Source organism: Lutzomyia longipalpis, chromosome 4 (genome assembly GCF_024334085.1).
Source record: "Lutzomyia longipalpis isolate SR_M1_2022 chromosome 4, ASM2433408v1".
Taxonomy (NCBI): domain Eukaryota; kingdom Metazoa; phylum Arthropoda; class Insecta; order Diptera; family Psychodidae; genus Lutzomyia; species Lutzomyia longipalpis.
Genome location: NC_074710.1, coordinates 14508178 through 14529745, shown reverse-complemented (window position 1 = coordinate 14529745; position 21568 = coordinate 14508178). Strand labels below are relative to the sequence as shown.

At 33.5% G+C, this 21568-nt stretch overlaps 1 protein-coding gene across 1 annotated transcript in view; it reads right to left on the bottom strand.

Moving 5' to 3' along the window:
• LOC129796640 (teneurin-m) overlaps positions 1–21568 on the bottom strand; it is a 124230-nt gene that overhangs the window by 87573 nt on the left and 15089 nt on the right. Inside the window, exon 2 of the mRNA XM_055838736.1 lies at positions 6821–6908. Within this exon, the coding sequence (XP_055694711.1) occupies positions 6821–6842 (22 nt within the window). The 5' untranslated portion in view covers positions 6843–6908. The remainder of the gene's footprint in view (positions 1–6820; positions 6909–21568) is intronic.

Genomic DNA, 21568 nt, shown 5'->3' with positions numbered 1-21568 from the left:
CCGTGGAAATATTAAGAAATTCCTTTCCATTTCCTTATATCTATGTACATATATAAATTCACTTCACTCACTTGAGTATCATTCGCCCAACGACTAAAAGTAATTGTATGTAAATTTTTTGAGCATTTTGAATGTGGAGTGAATGAGATGATAAAAAAGTCGTTTGATATTTAAATAAGTGAGAGATTTCAATATAATTTAGAAATCGGCATTAGCTTTCACGTTTCAGTTTCTACTTTTTCCATTTTCCCCTTGGCCTTCTCCCAGCTTTTTCTCTTTCTCTGTCACTCTATACTCTTTCCTTCTTTTTTTTGCATGGTAATTTCCTTTCATTGAGTGTACCACAAGTATATTATGTATAAATGTGGGAAAAATAGATTTGGTGATTTTTTTGGGGGGAGGGTGGAAAGAGAAAGGCTAACATTGATAGATGAGCTTTCTGCCTTGACTTTTCCCACTTGGTTATTGAGCATCAATTTCTATATATGCAAAGTCGCATATCATTCAAAGGAAACTATGTAGGTAATGGTATATAACTGCCAATTTGAAGAGTGTGAAAAAGAAAAATGTACTGGTAAGCTGACCAAGCTTACGGGAGCTGTGTTTCTTTCAGTGTACCAATTTTGTGAGAGCAAACTAGAACGCGAATTAGTTTAAATACGCGCAAAGTCGGGAAAAGTAGAAAAGTCATACCCTAAGAAATGTTTGGAAGGCCATATCTCGAGAACGGATCCATAGATTTTCATAAATTTTTTTTTGTTTGAAAGGTCTTGAAGTCAGCTAAAACATATCGAAAAATGAAAAATAATTATGTCGCCATTTTCGAAAAATTCGAGTTCGAAATTTTCGAAAACTTTGTTTTTGACTTTAGCGCCTCTTGCGGTCATTTCTCGAAGTTGCAATGTTCTAGACATTTGTAGGGTTTCTCGAAACCTTTCATTTGCGCTTGAGTTGATCATGATCGGACTTGTAGAACCCGAGATATGACATGCCAACTTTGGAAGGCTATATCTCGAGAACGGATCCATAGATTTTCTTCATTTTTGGCATGGTGGTACATAATATAGTCAGCTACAACATATCAAAAAATGAAAAAAAAAATTATGTCGTCGTTTTCGAGATATTCATCGAAAATTTTGTTTTTGATTTTTGGCCCCCTAGCGGTCACTTTTGAAACTTCGGACGTTCTAGAGAGTTGTAGGGTTTGTTGAGATCTTTCATTTGAGCCCGGGTTGATCAAAATCGGTCAAGCCGTTTTCGAGTTATGGTCGATTTTCGATGAAAAATTGTGGCGGCCATATTGACTAAACGGCTTGACCGATTTTCGAAAATGAGGTATCGTTGGAAAGGTCTTGATGGCCCCTACAACATATCAAAATTTCAGACCCTTTAGCTATAATAGCGGCTGAGATATAACGAAAACAAAATTTTGAGATTATTCAAAATGGCGGACGCGGGGGTGGGGGGTGAATTTGACCTCATATTCGGATTTCTTCAGGTCGATATTTAAACTTTGCCGTTTACCGCAAGTCTCTATCTATCACCGTTCTCTCGCAATTTAAGTTTATGATCCGGCCGGCCGGCCGGAAAAAAAATTTTTTTGGCGCATACGTTTTTTGGAATGTGGGGACCCTAATTCGTGCTCATCCCAAGTTTGAGCCCAATCTGACGACTTTCGATTTTGCTCGGTACACAAAAGCTGTGTCTGAAAGAAACACAGCTAAAATGTTAATCTAATATCTAATAAGTTTTGTTCTTTGTTTTTTTTTGTAAAGTCTCTCAATTTATCTCCTTCCCCTTTGTAGATGTAAAGTCATTTCATTGAGATCATAATATACATAGGTATCATGCTCTAGGCCGATGAAATGGCCTGTGGGGACTGGCAGGGGGTGAGTGGTTGTCTTTTGAAAATTCAATTGTTTCACATAAGCGAAATAAGACGGAGACGAGTTGAACACAAATGGGGACTCTTGCTGGGTGAAAGTTTTCGTTGTAATTCTCACATGAAAGCATTGAGAATGAAGATTGGGCTAGGACATTAAAATGCAAATTGATAGTGCTGCAGTTCTCTACACATTCCTCATTCCAACCCCATCCACCACCACCAGTAAAGAAACAACTCATGGAAAATCCCGACTGTTGGAAGGCAATTAGGGGAGTAGGAAGGAAATTATTTACTCAACTAAAGGGAGCCAATCAAATACTTGACCACGCTTTTTGGCCATCAGGATAGAGGTGCAGTATACACACCTTCTCATAGTTTATATCAAAGTAAATTGCAATTGACGGTGTGGAATAAAGGATGACAGAAGCACAAGTTCAACATTAGGAGAAATGTTCACTCTTTGCGGTGTTCAATTTAGTCACAATTAAATAACACTGTGACATTATGTATGTAATGTACTGTACATATACATAAGTTGTCTTTTCGAAATGCTAGTGCGTAAATTATGTAGGTATATAATTTAAATTTGAAATTCTCTTGATATGCAATAAACCTTATTCATATTATAAATACTCTCGTGAATTTTATAACCCATTCATTACTGTAAAAGAATTTTACCATGTTAATAACTTTATGTATAAAACTTCTTATAAATCAAACATTTTGTGTAGATTGTCAAAGGGCATCTCATCTATATAATAAAGAAAGGATTTCGTGTCTGTACAGCTATACAAATCTACACCGTTTGACCGATCGTGATGAAATTTGGTACAGAGACTCCTTATATCAGGCGCTTTCGAGTGGCCGTATTCATTTTCCCCAAAGCCCCCCTTCAGGTAGCCCCCATATAAAAGTCATGCATTTTTTGCAAATTTTTGAATTTCGCGCCCGAAATGTTGTATGAAAACAAGGGGATGGTTTAACCTCATTTTCAGTGAAGTAAAGTCACTTTTTGTTGAACAAAATGTATGAGGAATTCTCGAATCTCGCTCAATCTCGACCGATTCCCGAGAAACACTTTAACTTTTTTTATATTAATAATGTTATTTCGATAATGAGATAGGGATCAATCGAAAGCTAATTAAATGTACTTTCGATTGCAAGTGGAATTGTGCAAACTGATCCCTTATTTTGATCGGAAGAACCTGCTGCCTCACTAAAAGTACTGATTTCTCGGGGTTGGGCATCCCCCTGTATGAAAATGATTTCTTCTCTTTGCAAATTTTATTTTCGGGACTGATAAGTTTTCCGTAAACCATCATAATTTTTTCTCTCTGAAATTTGCGCGAAGCGCAACAAATCCCCGCGAAGCGGGGCGAGGTAAATTGGAGCGAAGCGACAATTTACCTCGTAGATGTAATAAATTGTGTTAAATTGCAAATCTATTGTGTGTGAGTATATTGCTAAATAAATTAGTTTACATGCCAATCAGAGTGAATCAGTGGTTAAACACCTTAGTTATTAATAAGATACGGGTACCTATATTGTGTGTGCGAGGGTGGATTATCTGTTCGCAAGGGCGGGGGGGGGGTTTAATCAATAATATTGGTGCATTGCAAATTTCTCTATAATACGAACAATGTAGACCAGGAAAGCGTAGTTATACGCACACTTGAGGGCCATACCACTTCAATCTGCATACCTTGACAGATGTCCCTAAAATTAGTTGCTGGGAATCATCATCATTCTAATCATATATATTGGTATTTATGATGAAGTAACCTACTTTGTCCCAGAGAAACACAATTATCGAATATTACAATTTCCAAACCTAATTCAATCACTACCAATTCCGCTTGATGTACACTGATGACGTTCTCCCCATGCACCCAGAGCTCCTTCTCGCATATTGGGAACCCCCATTGACATCACCAAATCACTCGGCGACTCCATATTCGATTTAATACCAAATTGAGTGCTAAATACATATATAGGAGATACCTATGCTGGATTGTATAAATGCAAATATAAGTCCAATAATCCCAAGTGGTATATTCATACATATACATACAGTGCAGAGAAGCTCTGTGCTACATAACATACATACATATAATATAGGAATAGAATAATTTTTCACCCCAATAAAGAGTTGGCAGCTTCACTTTCCATCGCTTTTCAATCCCTCTCTCCCTCTCTATATCGATTAATAATTACGTGTATATGCCATCGTAAGTCTTTTTAAAATCATGCAGGATTAATTCAGCTGCCAGTAATAAATATCATTAATAAGCTCTAATAGAGATAAATGACATCAAAATTGACATTCATCGACGTTATATGGGAGCTTTGAAAGGTTATACCAAAATTATTGTATCCCTATACGCATGGGGCTAGCCCAGATACCCCTATGGAGAGGGGATACAGGACAAAATTGATTTATTTCAGTTGCAAAATACATATTATATCATAATACATATATTTGCTAGAGTTTGAAAAGGAACATATATATTTTTTAAACATAAAGAGATATGTAGAAAAATTTCTCAAATGAATGAATTTTGGATTTTCAAATTCAAAAAAAAAATCTTTCACAGCATAAAATCTTCCTTTAAAATGTGAGTGATACAGAGAGCATTTTGCGGTAGAATGCAATGATTGAGTGTGTTATATATAGCATTTCTTACACATCAACACTTGAGACTTATTTAATATTCATAGCTCCAAATTGAATCACACCTGCACATGAGACCTGTATGTTTCTCATACGAAATCTCTTCGTCTATTTTACTCATAGCAACCGCACTCAACCTGAATGTGTGTGGGGGTATATGTACAATACACCCCTTGCAATAGAACTGCTATAGAGAAATGTGCTGAAATAGCAACTTAAGACGATTACCACGACGACATTGTGCAATTAAAGATTTACTAATGTTATGTACGTTTTATTCTCAAAATTAGTGTCGCATTTCTTTCATTAAGAAAAAAACTGATTAAGAATAATTTTTTGAGGAACTTTATTCATTTTATTAAGTTTTCAAAATAAAAATATATTTTATATCCTTCCCAGAAGTACATAAATCTAATTTTTTAATAAATATTTTGTCCAGTCCTATGATTAATCAATTAATTAATAAAAAGAAAGAAATCACGATTTTACGGTTATATTTCTATTTTTTTAACCAGTAAAACTGTCTCATATTTACTTTGCACATAATTTAGCTTAAAAAAAAGTTGTAATAATAAAAATATATTGTATTCTATCTCAATAGTACAATCGTTATTGTCGAAAAAAAGCTAATTTACTTAATCACTCAATTCCATGGGCAATACATCAGATGCTTGAATAGAATTGTGAAGAATAAATTCCCAAGGGGTATACTACCCCTGTAGGATGCCTCATTAAATATTAACTAGCGTGATTTCTTTCACATTGACGCCCTACCGCAAATGTAATGTGACACATTTTTTTTTAAGTAAACGTGATGCTATGTATTGCATTATGTATATATGTAATAATAATAATAATAATTTATTTCACCCTTTTACAGACTAGTGTTTTAGGGTGTATATATGTAATGTATAGTGTACAATACACTGCCCTCAAAAAGTAATCAGACCATCAAAAATTTAGGATTCTAATATTCAATCCACTATCAATAAACTCTCGAAGGGAGTATGAAGTAGGGTGAATTTTGTTTCTAATAAAATATATTAGAAAAAAGAAAAATTGCATGATTGACCGAAGATTGCATAAAAATTAAATGACTGATCATTGATTGAAAATAATTTTTTTTGAATAATTATTAATTAAGCATTAAATTGATCAACTAATTGATAATCAATCCAAGATCAATAACTGATTTAGTTAAAATAGACTCAATATTGACTCAATGTTTGTGTTTTTTTTTTATTAATCCCAGCCCTCACCCAAAGGTCTTGAGGTCATTTGACCTATGTAGGACCGCTATACTCAATGTTTGTGTATTCGTATAGAGAATCAATTTTTTTTTATTTATCAGTCAGATGGATTTAATAGTGATTGAGCACTTAGTGGCTCAATTAATTGTTTTGTTGAGTAGATTATTCGAGGGTGTAAATTATTTTTTAATTCCAACTCGTATGATTTTCTTATTTCCTTTCCTTGCACGGAGAAAATTTATGTGTGATGTAAGGGGTGAAAATATGTAGATATACATAACGTACAGGCGTACAGTGCATTATGTAGTACGTAGACTACACACACTGTACACACCCACTCACTAATACTGTATTTTACCATTGCGAAGAGAAGAAATTGGACAAAAGTGAAAATCAATCTGTGAGTGTGTCTCAAATGTGGCAGTGCTGAAGACAGGCAGCGGAAATGAGCTGTCACCGTTCCGTTGCGAAAACTATTCAGCTGTTGTGTGCCATTGTGCCTGAACGAGCGCGTGTCGAAGATTTTGACTTGTTAGCTGCAAAATTTGTTACTTCTTGGCAACACATGAAGAAATGTTTGCTAAAGAATGAATGAGATTCAATACATCACATTTGGTATGTACGTCACATATTTCATTCATACATATATTGTCAATTTTTGTTCCCTTTTTTTTGCTATAATAAGAGAAGTGACGTTGATAGGGATTTGCACTAATTCCAATTCATTTCTGTCTAATTAATAGAGAATTTAATAATTCTGATGATTATTATCCTTGAGGTGTTATTATATTTTTCCCTAAAGAGCTTTTCATTTTGTTTATTGCTCAGCTTAGGACCAAAGAAAAATTATGTTTGTGTAAGAAAGCCTTTTTTTAATTCATTTTTTTCGTAAACAAATTCAGCATTGTTGTTATTTATTTATTAGTGTGATTTGTATAATACTTTACTACATATAGGTATGTATTATATGTAGATTATAAAGAATTTCACAGGTTCGAAAAATATAGCGTTCACCTTGGGTTGTGTAGTGATTCATAATCTGCTTCCAGGTCGCATCAGAGCGGAAGCGGAGGATTGGCTGGAGTGCAGGAGCGTCAGTGAGCTGGAAGATAGGAAATGGAACGGTGTTAATAGAATTTAAGGGCTGACTTAAGTCGGATAAAATTGTGCTTAATGATGTTTGATAAGAGAGCAATCAAATGTTCATTCCCTCGAGCTACCGTTGCTCCCCAATCCTCTCGCCCCTCCATACTCCCCCGCCATGTGGGGTAACGCTCTAATCGACTCACACCCCCTCTGTGTCCTTGGGAGTCTCTCTCTCACTGTGTGTGTGTTTGTGATTTTACTCAGCTCTTGTCGATTGCGCTAGCGGAAATTAGAATATGTTTGTATCCGAGAAAAGTTTGATCAATTTGCAAAGTTTTCCCAAACATATAGGATTCCCCGCTTAAGCGCAACATATGTATGTTTACAGCAGTGGTTGGGACGAAAGATTAATTTGTCATGCAAATTGATTGAACTTCTCATTCCGTTTCATCTACGGATTAAATTTTAGTTTAGAGGTAGGTACAGGTACCTACTAATTTTGTGACAACTCTGTGGTTCATATTATTCATACAAAAATTATGCCATTAAAGAGTATATGGTTTTATCAGATAGATACGTTGTGTATAATGTATTATATACCTTTTCTAATTTAGACTCATTTTATTCTTTAACTTTTTCTTTATGCGACCACGCACACTTTCACATTTTTAAGCATGATGGTAAGGTACATCAAAGTTGAAAAAGTGAGAAAATGGAGAAAATGAATTAAAATCACGGTGATGGATGCTAATAAATATAAATATTAATTTTTATCGCAAAAGTTGTGTATTATTATCCTAAAAGTAGGTATACCTATAAGGCGTGACTTTGTACGGGGTTGGAAAATGTAAAGAAGAAAAAAACGAAAAGAAAGAAAACAGAGTTGAAATATTAATCCACTACCGTAATAATGCTTTCACTTCTATATAACCCTTTTTCTTTCTTATTACCTCCAACACATTCATGTATAAAATACATAAAAGGGGTTCAACGTGAAAAGTTTCTCACAGATAAAAAAAAACTTCCAAGATATCCATTTTGGGGATGTGATAAACATAACAATAATAAGAAGAAATATTTAGAGATGTGATATATAAGTTGATGATAACCGGGAACTTTTTGCTTAAGGAAAATAAAAATTACGTATATTTGCACTCTTTTTATTTATCTAAAATATTTTTTAAAGTTTATAATCTTATGTAGGTTGTATAAGAATTTTAAATTTGCAAATAATCACATTTTTCCACAAATAATTGCAAAAATGTATCGATGCAGAAGAAAATTGCTCAGCAATGAGAAAAAAATTAGAAACATTTATACATATAGGAGAAAATTGAAAAAAAAGAAACTTCATGGAACTGAGTCGATGTCATTCTTAGATTTTAAGCTCTTCATGATAGTTTACTTGGGCACAGTATATTAAGTTGAGAAAAACAATTGACACACATCCACCCCCACTCTGTTAGAAAATATTTCTTAAGTTTTTTCTCCTTCTATCGAATCATCTTTCGTGCAGTAATACATACTGTACACATACTTTCTCTGCAGTCATAACATACAAAATAAAAAAAAAAGATTTATATATGTACATTACAAGTAGAATAGTTATATATGGTAAAAGTTGCAATAAATCTAATCAGACCAGTCAATTTATATCATAGCATTGTCTGTCCTCTTTGCCAAGAAAAATACGAAACTACCACCCTCCGCTCACCCATGCCACTGAAGATTGACTTCAACGGTCGAAACTAACTGAGGCAGTGAATGAAGAAGAATGTCTGTGAGTGAAAATTCCACTTTTAGGATATATGTATGTATGTACCTCTGCTTTGGATGAAGAGCAAAATCACTAAACACGAGACAAATAATACAGTGGGTTTCTTGTACTCTTTGTTTGACAAGAATACAGATTGGTTCTGATGAGTAGCATAAAAAATTGATAATTAAAATACAAGACTATTTTTGGGGGATAAAAAGTTATATGTGAGAAAAGAATTTTACGACAGAAGTTAAAGAAAAACAGCTTCTAAATTTAATTAAAAAATAATTTAATTTTTAATAACAAACAAAAATATAAAAATTACCAAAGTTTGATAACAAAAGGGAGATCAAGTGAATGTTTGTGGTTAGAATTGTGTGCAAATTTTGTTGCAAAACACCCAAAACTGTGTGATGAATTAAAATTGAATTTGCCAAACTAAACAATGCGATAAATAAATGGCACGAGCGAGAGGTCAAGTATGTACTTTTCCAATTGTGGGTTTCACCCACCCTCTCGTAAACCACATGGGGGTAAAGGAGGGACCTCCATATAAATTCACAACCCTCTTGCCACAGCACATAATTAAGTGACCTGTCCATCTTGCCCTCTGTTTTATGGTATGACCCCTGACTTTCCATGTTGTTTGAATATATCTATGTACGTACCACAAGAAATAAGCAAAAGTGGCAAAAGTTCATTCTAATCGAGAAATTATTCATTATGTAAGATGCCTTTAAAAGTATTATATAGTTCTGACATTAAGAATACTATCTGCATTTTTTTTCAAATTTGAATTTTCATGTAAATTTGCAAGAATCCTTTTTTTTTTATTAAAACTTTTTTTATTTTCTTCTAAAATAACATTCTAAAATAAAATGGTAGGTAGTGAAGAGCTTAAATATTTTGAAATGGTGGAAAATGTTTTATTATTGAAGTGAAAATAGGTCAAAACAAATTGAAGAAAGATGCTATCATTCTTATCCTTAACCCTTGGAATGCGGAGCGGGGTCGTTGAACGACCCCAGCGCTATATTTCGTGTTATATCTCCATAAATATAAAAGATACCATTCCCATCTTTTGGAAATAAGTTCTTTGGTTATCTGAGGAGGTTGTGTAAAAATTTCAGCTCAATCCGACTACCCCAAGAAAAGTTATTAAGGAAAATGTAGAAGAAGGGAATTCAAAAATTGATGTAACGGCCATGCTGCGGAAATTTTTTTAGAATGAAGTTAGTCACATCATAAATCATATGGTTGAAGGGGGTTGAAGGGTTGTGTTTACTTTTTCACTTTACCTTCTCAGTGTCAAAATTATCGCGAATAAGTGACATAAACATCATAAAACATAATTAGAAGCATATAAATGTGCAAAACAATAAAGAATATTCGAGAAATATTGCCATTTATCACGGTGCGGGAAGTGAGGGGAATGCGGGGAAGTAGTGAAAAAAATAGTGGTTGCAGTCAACTTCGTGGCAAATTTCTCGAGAAGAAATTGTGAAAAATGAGTGAAAAATGTTTTTCCCTAATATCTTCTTCTGCATGTTTCCGGGTGGCGAATTTGTGATGCAAGGGGCAAGAGGACTATATAAGGAATCTATAGGCACTAACCCGACAACTCCAGGTTGTATAATTTGGGAGAAAATTGGCCTTCTTTTTGGGGTCGTTCAACGACCCCACCTTCGCATTCTACGTAACTACCAAGGCCTCCGCATTCCAAAGGTTAAATGTAGTAAAGTAATACATGGTGTTGTCCAATAAATGCTCCACAAAATAACCCAAAGATTCATAAAATGTTGGGGATTTCTTATCACACAAAACATTATGAGTTATGGAAACTATATATATTCCCTTTGGGCAAGGTCCCCATAGAAACCATAAAATAACGTCAAAAAGATTCTAAAACTCTGCAAATAATGTGTAGTGTATGTATATTTCGCAAAGATCAAATTGATGAGTAATTAAAGTTTTATGAGAAATATCAAAGCATATAAATAGTTTATCACTTCACACAAAAACATATTTCATAAAGATACATTATGTACATGGTAAGGTACATTTAATTGGTTTCTCAAATACGAAATTAACAGTAAACCTTTCTCGTGCTGTAATTTATCTTGAATTTCTTCCAACGCAAAAGGAAACGCGGGCGATCCGTGCATATTTTAAGCGAGTCTGATTGTGTGATTGTTTAGGAAAGGGATGGAACACCCGCGGTGACTTTTCACCCCTTTACCTCTTTTCACTTTGGTTTTGGTGTGAGATAATGAACTGCTAGCAATTGCCCGTAGTTATCCACTCTTTCTGCCAGAGCTAGCAAAGAATAGAGTTATTAAAAGATGAAATTTTCTAGATTAAAGACTTTACAATATTCGAAAAAACTTTTATAAATCATTATATATTATGTTTAATTTTGAGTCTCTTCTGGTTGTATACATACTACACTTATATGAATTTCTATAGAAAATAATGTTTCTTCTTTATTTGAAAAATTCAATCAATCCAATCTATTTTCATTTCAACTTGAGTCATGCTATATGTTTGTGAGAGTGCGTTGCGGAAATTCGGGGGGGAATCTGACGGAACATATGACTGGGTCGTTTCACATGCTCGAGGGTGAGTAGCGTGAATGCTCTTGCAGAGTTGTGGGGTGTGGTGAGACAATCATAAATTCACAATTATTACGACTGTTTTAGCTGGTAACGCTGGCGGAGTATTTCAGAGCAAGAACTAGAAGACTTTGCCACGTTTTGCCGGAACCCCACATGTTCTTTCTCCTACGAAAGTCCCCCGCAAATATATGACACTTGCGAGGTGGCATTTAGTGCTGACTGCGTGAATACAAAACACCAAACAATGCACGCATCCACCAAACAGCCCCCCCTCCCCGCACAAAGACTCCTTCCAGAGCTTGACAATGATGTTTCATGTTGAGAGAGAATCTGGGTGTAATTAAATTCTATAAATTATCCCAGTGAGGAGCCTTTTCCAATTAAAATGACTTACTAAATTATCTACCCACACTTGCCATGCTTTTGCGATGGTACACGGTAAAAGGGGGGGAATGAGGACGGGGGAGTTTGTGCCAAAGAAAAGTACTTAAAAGATAGAAAATGGCCCGTTAAGCGCATTTTTGGGATGCTCCACCATTAATTTAACCCCTAACCCTCTAATATAGCACCCCTTTTGGGGATAATAACCCTCCCCCAAACATTTGATTATGTATATAACACATGACTAGGAGAAGAACGAGATAGGAAGACATTTGAGGATTTCATACCTCTTATAAGGGGACTCATGTGTAATTAAAATGTCCCTCAAGATGATGTAGTCCCTCGTCACGCGGAATCTTCATACATACAACCATGGCAATATCTCAGGTGTGTCACACAAGTATTAGCTTTATATTATGGAGATGTACACATATGGAAATAAGTTCTACAAAATTTTACTTTAAAACTACCTATGTATGTAGTTATATCGATGACTTAAAATTATTGTGAAGTCCACCTTAAAACACAGGTACAACATTTTTTTGTGCTTAATTTTTTTTCAACATATTTCACTTTATTTTATTTACAAAAAAAAAGTATTCTTCATAGGTATATATACCTGACTACAAGATTTTGCAATATACTTAAAATGTTAGACGAGATGTAGAAAGTAAGTACCAACGCTACTTTATCTTGTATCATGTGTACCAACTATCATACCCTTATCTGTACATTTCTGCCATATAAACGTACAAACAAATGTATATACGTATATAAATGCATTGCAACCAATTTAGAACTCAAGTGCGTAAAATCCAGTGAAATCTCACTCAGTCAGTGAATTGCACGCGGATGATGGTTCTTTGCTATATAACCTACATACATAACATAGGAATTAATTTCATTTGCATGGGATATCATTATCATGAGCATCTCACAAATATTTATTTTGCTATGGTGTGTCTGCAATTGAAATGGGTTGTGGAGAGGAGCATTTGCCGGCTTTTGCAACTTGGTGGAGTGAATGTATGCAAATGAGAAGCTATGTGGTGGTTTATACATAGCATAGTCGTCCTCTCTCACCTCTGGTAACCTCAAACCATTTCTTGAATGACATTTGATGGGTTCTTTCGGTAAATGGTCCTCAAATGGTTATGCACAAATGGAACAAAAAGACCCCATATCCCCATCCAGTCATCCTAAAGTGAATGATATGTACATACATACATATGTACATAACAGTACACACTCAAGGATGCTTTTAGAATGGACGAATTGCAAAAGTTGATAACGAAAATAGTTGATTTGCGGGCCCTGAATTACCTTCAAATGTCATTTTGCATAAATACATATGACTTTAATAGACGCGGAAGCCAATATAGTGAAGCGCTTTTGCCATGGAGAGAGCACTATAAAAGCTCAGGGGCAATACACACACATGTGGTGTTCTAGTATTGCACCATAATACGCCAATAAATGCAAATATGTTTTGCTATCATCGTCGTATTCCCGCAGCAAATAGTAGGTATATAGCTCGCCTCTTGTAGCACGCGGATCATCCATGCCCGATGGTAGAGAAGCGATATGAAATTGTAAAGATTTGCATTTGCAATTTTCCCACATCAACTTAACGGCCGCCACCACCCTTTTCGGCATTGCCTCGAGGGTTCTCATATTATAGACACGTTCGCACCATATGACACCCTCCCTCCCTCTCGTACCACCGTACTCAATCCATAACTAGCAACTCTAGCTCAAATTCCTCGTATTTGTTCACGTGAAAAGTGTCCGGGTGCACTCCCTGTGGGCACCAACCAACATATTGTATGTATGTACATTTGCAGTAGATGATAATGCTAAAAGAACAATTTGTCCTGTGAATTTTCTTACCTGCAGCCTGCAAACATATTTCAAGCAAAAAAAGAGAATTAAAGAAAATACCTAAAAGAATTTTCTTTGATTTTTTTTAATAGAATTTTCAGCCTTAGCAAAGCCTTTTGGCATAACAGAAGGTGATGTTATACAGGAAGGTGAGAGTATATAGCATTGCAAGACTGCAGCAAAACTGAACGATGCGCGTGATGTTCCTTAAATATTGCGCCTCGTGAAGGGAAAAGGTTCTTCAGTTTTAGATGTTTTTTTTTTTTTCTTATTCGAGGAAATAATTTTAACACGCAGTATCTTTTATAAAAGCAAAAAAGAATAAAGAAATCGCTAAACATTTTGTCTTTTTAAAGAATCTTTTTTAAAGAATCAACAAAAGAACTTAACAGTTTCGAAAAGGTACTAAATCAAAAGAAATCAGTTTCATTGAAGACCAATTTTGTGGATATTCTCTGAAAAAAAGGTGATATACCAACACAGTTTGTCAATAGCATGTATTGTACAGGGAATTGTAAGTGGAAATTGATGGAAATACCTTCCGTCAAATTGATGGAAAAATGTGTCTCTTCGCTTTTTTTGTGTTTCGCCGATCAAGCTATAAAAGTCAATGAATTTGCCATCTCTTCGTCAGTTGGGGGGATGTCAAAGAAATAAAAAAAAATCTACCCTCCACAAAATGGAAGGAATTTCTATTTATTTCACACTCAATTTATATTAATAATTCGCTCGATTGCCCCAAAATTGACAGCAAAGCGCGGTGGCGAAGTTCTACCTACACAAGACGAAAACGAGATATATACAGGTGCAAAAGTTTCTTGCTAAATCATACTTATCACACTCAGCAATAAACTTTTATGAAATTATAAATTTTACTCTATTGGAATGCATGCTTTCAAGCATACTTTAGTGTGACAAAAGGCACACACAAGTTGTGTTCAATGCCTTGCCGAAAACTTTCTCTTATACATCAATTTTGCAAAAGTTCTTCATCATCACATAATACCTTCTTTTCTGTATTATGGTATAATACCTACGTAGTTACCTGTAAAATTATTATCCCTCGATTTGTTACCCATCAATTAAACTTCCTATTAAAAGTTTTATTTATAAAAAAAATATTATTACTTATTTTTTTAATTCAGTGGAAAAATGTATATAAGTTTGGAATTTAAAAAGAATATTAAAAATTTTAGTGAAATTATTTTTCTTAAATATTACAAAGGAAACATAATACCTAGTATTTAAATATTCCCTATTTCTTATTTTAACAATTTTTAAGCCAAAGGGTTAATATCGTGTTTATGCATTTTCCTTAAAAAAAAGTTTGACAAGTATAAAATTTCTATAAGTTCTTAAGATAATATTAAAAGGAACATAGCCCTTAAAAGCTGATCTATACATATGTATATATATATATACCTTTATAGTTTTTTTTATACCTATATAGTTTTTTGTATTAACAACAAAGAGGGAAAAAATGACAGAAAAATCTTTTCCAAGCCATTGAAAGTTTTATGTGATGCACTGCGGGGATGATAGTGGTAAAATACATGCAGTGAGATGGTGCGGGATCCCATTCAAGATGAGCCAACTCAATTGCTGTGCATGGATTCTCTCACTTCCCGGGGGTAAAACTTTTAATTTCATAAGAGGACTTTGCGACTGGGTGGGATGGTGATGTATAACTATGGCAAAATTCTAAAATACACACACACACACACAATCCTTTCTCGGCAGTTTGAAGACAAGTTTATATCTACTCATGGGAGTGTATTTATTTAAATAATTTTGAATATATGTATATAAAATGTTTCATATATTCCAACCCCCATTCTCCTTTTTTGGCTGCCTGCATAGGATGAAGCGGATGAATTTCATTATTATGGCTTTACATTATGTAGTTGAATGTGCAAGAAGTAGGAGTTGCTGCTCCATTGCTTGGTGGATCCTATTCTGGCTGGTGTGTGTATATGGCTGTGTTGTATAGCGCATGAAAGACGAAAAGGCAGAAGCTAGGAAGTGAATGAGAAGAGGGAATGAGAGAGAGAGAACTTTTTGCATAATAATGTTATTATTGGATTATCCTTTTGATTTATATAACATTCTGAAGATTTACGCATGGTGAAATGGTAATTAAGCAGTGCAAACGAGAAAGTGTAGCCACAAAAAAGACGTAGTTCAGCCTCGTAGAAGCTTCAAAAAGCGATTAATTTGAATTATCTCGTGGCTTCGCGAGCTTCACCACTTCTTTTTCTTCATTTTGCCTTCTGCTGCACTTCTTTCTTCCACTTTACCCGCAAAAGCTCATATTTTACACACACACATATACATCCAGTACTCTAAGTGGTACATCAGGTCATATTCTTTCAATCTACTAAAACGTACATATTTCACATATTTCTTTATATGAATAGGTAAGGTTCATATTACCAAGAAATTCAAGAATGAAATAATAAAAAAAATTAATTATTATAATTCAAAAATTATATTCTGAAAGAATTTCTTTTTATTGAATTAGTATTTCTGAAAAACTTATATTAGAAGATGCTACAAATTCAAAATAAAATTCTCGCTCAGAAGATATGCTTCGTATTTGGAGAACATGGGTCAATTCGAACTTGTTACAGCATTTTTTAATCCACTTTTACTTAAAAAACCGATAAAACGTTAAAACTAATAGAAAGTTATGTGAATTGAAAGGGCATTAAATGAGTTTTTCTGATCTAAAAAAAATCTTTGGAGGTTCGATTTAAACCATATTCCCCTACGTATAGGTTAATTTTTTTTCTTCAAACTAACATACAATATATTGTATGAACTCTACCTAATAATTCTCACTACTGTTGCTGTTGGCTAGAAAACACCGAATAGGTGTGGCTATCTGCATTCACAATTTTCTTTTCTGGAATATTCACACAGCCCAGGATGAGATACCATCTGGTTAAATGAAATTGCAAGAGTATAACCTTCCTGTTTCATTCAACAGAGTCTGGGACTGTGAGGAACATGGTTTGTTATTTTATGCGAATGAATACGCAAAATTTAAATAGAATCCTCAACAACTATAAAAAGAACTATACATATAGTAAAAAGACATTATACAATTTGAAAATTAAAAAAAAAATAATCCAGCCGATGTTTATTTTTTTACGTATAATTTTCCATTTTTCCTCACACAGATACGTACAAATACCAACACATAGAAATGAGAAATTGTGTTAAAAGGCTGTCAAATTACACCACCCCCGCATACTTTCACCTTTAGGCGAAGAGCGAGTGCTGAAATCAATTTTTCGTCGGTGTGTCAAAAATTACATAACATTTGCACGAACGCATTCAGATTGATTCGAATTTGATTTTTGTAGAGAAGCCGCACGTTTCACCAAAACGAGATCATTTTTTGGGTGGAAATGTCAATTTAACTTTTCACTGGCGTGACAGGATTTTTTTTACTCATGTCTCACCAACCCTCAAAGCTTTCGCCAACATTGGGAGATGTTCTCAGAGTTAGGTACACATACATATACAAATATATACATACATAAATGGGGGTGCGCTTTTTTTCCAACATACTCTTGTACACACCAAAAGCTCTCCTCTCTTGAATCGACTTGTGAAGATATTCATGCAAAATTACGTGCTAAACGCCTGTGGTAGTCGCAATGTGACATTTTTCCGCCGTGTATACATAATTTAGTGGAATTTTTCATGGCATGACAATTTGGTTAAAGTCTCTATACCCACCACCCACTTGCAAAAAACATATAAGTAGGTATGTCGTGAACTAATAGCGATTAAACTGATAATAGAGATTAAAGTAGAACAATTTAGACCTTATGGATATAATCTTTTAAAGAATCAAAAAAAATGTCAAAGAAATTTTCCAGAATGTGTCGAAACATTTAAAGCGATTTCTTTTTCCTATTTGATATTTTACAAAATAACAAACGTTAATTCTTAATTAATTGAATTGTTTTACGATTGATGAAGATTTTTCATTATGTCAATGAATAAACACCTTTTACTCAATCGTAAAGAATTTTTATTCTTTCTTACATAATATCTCATCTAACTTTGCTATGCAAAAAATACTGAAACCCATTAATTGACGATTCAGCTATGAAAAAATATACCAATTGGTGAAAAATTGTATGAAAATTTACTAAAATATAAAAATAGTAGGTAATAAGTATTTTATTGAAAAAATCTTTTTGTCTGGTTTTGCAAATTATTTTTTCACTGAATACATTTTTCCGAATTATTTTTTTTCCTTGAAATCTACATTCATTCCCTGTCCAAATTAATATTTTTTTTTTCAAAATTCAATTGGAAAAATTATTAACAGAAAAAATATTCTTTAATTTTTCAAGACAAAATCCTTTTTCTGCTGAAGACCTTTGCAATATTTTTATCGAAGGATAAATACGTATATAATGTATAATTTTCACACTATCGTCAAATGAAATTTACTCCGACTTTTTTTTACAAAAGATAAAATCCTCATGATATCTATTTCAAAAACTCACCCTATATATTAACATCAATTCTCCAGCCGGACCCTTTTGTGACTTTCGTGGGATATACATAAATTTCTGGGAGAAAATGTGCGAACCCTAAAAAGAACGTGCAATTTCCTCTTAGTCCATTTGTCCGATTGAATAAATAATCAATTATTGGCGGAAGGACCTATCACCCTCACGTCTCCTATCTGGTATATACAGTAGAAAAGGCCCCTTTTGTGTGCAGCGCACAATCACCCCATGGTTGCATGCATTGCATCCATAAGTAGGACCACAACCCCATGCGCCTGGAGGACTGATGAAATCCATTCAATTTACTTTCGGACAGTTTTTGGGTGGTAAAGTCAACTTTTAATCACATTACGCGTTCTTCGCGGTTGGAAGGAAATGAAAATATATAGTATATATCTTGTATTCCAGCTCTACGTATGTACGTACATAAAACTCCCTCCTTGATTTATTCATCTTAATCAAATTTATATAAATATGATGAGGCAAATTATATGCGGGGTTGCCTTTTGAGTATTTTCTTTTGATATTCGGCTTGTCTACAAGAAAAACAGTTATATACCATACTATATACATACATAATCCAGAAGGGGTAGTGTAGTAAGGAAACAGAAAGAGTAGAGCGTTAAGGAAAGCGTAGAATCTCAAGAGCACTTTGCTCAGGCTTGCCTCGGAAAATATTGTTGAGTGAAAAGTTTTACCGTCAAAGAGCGAAGAACTACAGGTAAACTTATTATTACGAGAAAACTTACAAAGTGATTGAAATATTTTTGATGTGCGTAAAGTGGAAAATTCAAATTCAATTTTACTAATTCATTTTTAAATCTCCATACAAATGTTCATACTTTGAAATGAAATGAAACTTGTTCATGACCACCAGGAAATAATGCAAAAAAAAGTATCTAATATAATAGAATACATAATAGGAGATTAAATGTTTTAATGAAAAATATGTAGGAATAATATATTCAAATTATAAGATACTCCAACAATTTCTCTAAATGTGTAAAATATCTCTTCGGAAAAGATTCTTGAACTTAAGCATGAGATTCTTCCAAGAAAAAGAAATGTTGAATTTTCCAGTCTGTTGATTTGGCAAATTTAATTCAACTGTAATAAATGTGTGTAATTTCTTAAAAGAAGTTTGGAGGATAATGTCTTGGAAAACAACCACAAGTTAAGAATAAATTATTATTATTTGTTAAAAAATATACTCAACATTTGTAATTTAGAAAGAAAAAATATTAAATATTCTTCAAGAATTTATGTATGATGCCAAAAATCTCCAAAACACTTTCACAGCGTGGTGTGGTATAGAATATAGATATTCATTGAAGCATTCAATGGATGTAGTGAAGTATGTAAGAAAATGATGAGGTGGAAAAAAGTGGAAGTGCAAGGTAAATTTTGTGTAAGAAAAACCAAATTATGATGCGGTTGAAGAGTAAAAAAAATGAAGAAGAAGAGAAACATAATAAGGAAGAGAATTGTAAAGTCATATCCGCAGAAAATCAAAAGAAAACGAATAATAAGGAATTTTCAACTGCGTATGGTTTGGGGAGAGTCTGGACGAAATAATTGAAAGCTATCTTCTCTCGGAGCGAAGCTTTCAACTTCACTTGGTGTGGAAGTTTCGTCAGCGCTTTTTCCCTTTCCTGTGCCCAATCTAACCATCGCGTTGCCGGATTAAATTGGATATCTCAGAGGAAATGTATCTCTTTTGCATATTTTGTTGCGTCTTATAATGAACTCCAACATCTCCCCAACAAACGTCCATTCATTGCTATGTATTGAGTTTTACACTGAAGAAGAAAAAATCTACTGGAAATATAGAATAGAAAATATACAGAGTCCTCCTTATTCTCTCAATTTTTCTCCCCTCATAAAGAGAGAGAGAGTGAATGAAAATGATTGCTTGTGTTGGTATTTAATGTGAATCCCATCAGAAACAATAAATCATTTCTCTCTTTAGCTTGAAATAAAATTAAATGCGTTCGAAATTTTCTGCTGATTCATATTCAGTTAATGGTAGACTAATAGCCTCCAGCAACGATGATTTGTCTATCTCGAACCACCTACTCTTCCACAGCCAAAAACCCACCACCTTCTTGCCTGAAAATTCGGGGTACGAAATGTTGTGAAAAGGGTCATTTGTTCACAATGTAATACCAGCAGAGTGTTCATGAAGGACGAAAGAACCTCTTCCATGGGTTAACTTTGTAAATAAAACATTAGGGAATTTGATAAAAAAAAACTTCTGCAGGTGTTTATTTTGAAACCTCTTTCTTACTCAAATCCACATCTTACGAAATATTCAGCCAAGCAGAAATAATCAAATGACAAATAAAATTATTGAATGAAGGTTGTATGAGTCACATATACCTACATACATATGTGCTCTTTCTGTATACTAAGCTTTTGTAAAAATATCAACAACAAAAAATCTCCGATGATGGTCAAAAATAAAATTTTGTAAAGCTTTAAATGATATATACTTCTCGATTAGAAATAATTATTTTTACTTTATTCAGACATTTGTTTATTTAATTTCTTCAATAATTTCTCAATGCATATCTTTTTTTTTTCATAATAAAGACTCTATATACTCTCACATAAACTTAAGAATTAAATTACATCAATAGAATATTAACTCTCAACAAGTTAACACACAACAATGAAAACAAAAATTAAATATTATGTTGCTTAACAAATTCTCAATCTCCCGCAAAATTTTTAATAAACATCAGGATAAGAAAATTGAAAACATTCACAATGTAAATGGGAATTCATATAAAAGGTAATTTTTCAAATTAAATTTTTTCAGTCAAGAAGAAAAGTATAAGCGAAATGTTGAAGTTATTGGTGGTTTTAGTTCTAAGCCTCTTCATTGAGAGTTGTGAGATTATTCATTTATATTTACTGAAAATTCTTGCCTATAAAATTAAGTTTTATTCCTATTGAAACTTTTAGTTTCAGACACTACTACACCAGGAAGTAATTTGGAAATTTTAACAAAAAGTAATGAAGTCATCTTAGCAGATGAAGTTAAGGAGAAAAAAGATCCAATGGAAATAAAGCTACCACCGTCAAATGATCAATTGGATTCTTTTAATGAAATTGAAGCTGTGACAAAAATTATAAATCAACTGCAAATTGCACTTGAGAATCTTCTTCAAATTCAATTAAATAACGATCATAATATACCTAGTCATGTTTTTAGCGAGAACAGAAATATGTTTTGTCAAAGTATTCAGCAAATTTGTTGTACAAATTTGATACAAATCTCAATGCCAACGATGGCAACTAATACATCTTCCAAAGGTAAAAATTTAGCTTTTAGCATTCAGCTACGAGTGATAACATCTTTTATAATTGCATTAAAAATATTTTATAAATTCTAAATTCTTTAAAATTAGCTGAAACTATTTTTATGATAAAATTAAAAATAAATAAATTGCAATATTGAACAGATGTTTTCGAAAGCTTTGCGTTACCATTGCCATTTGTA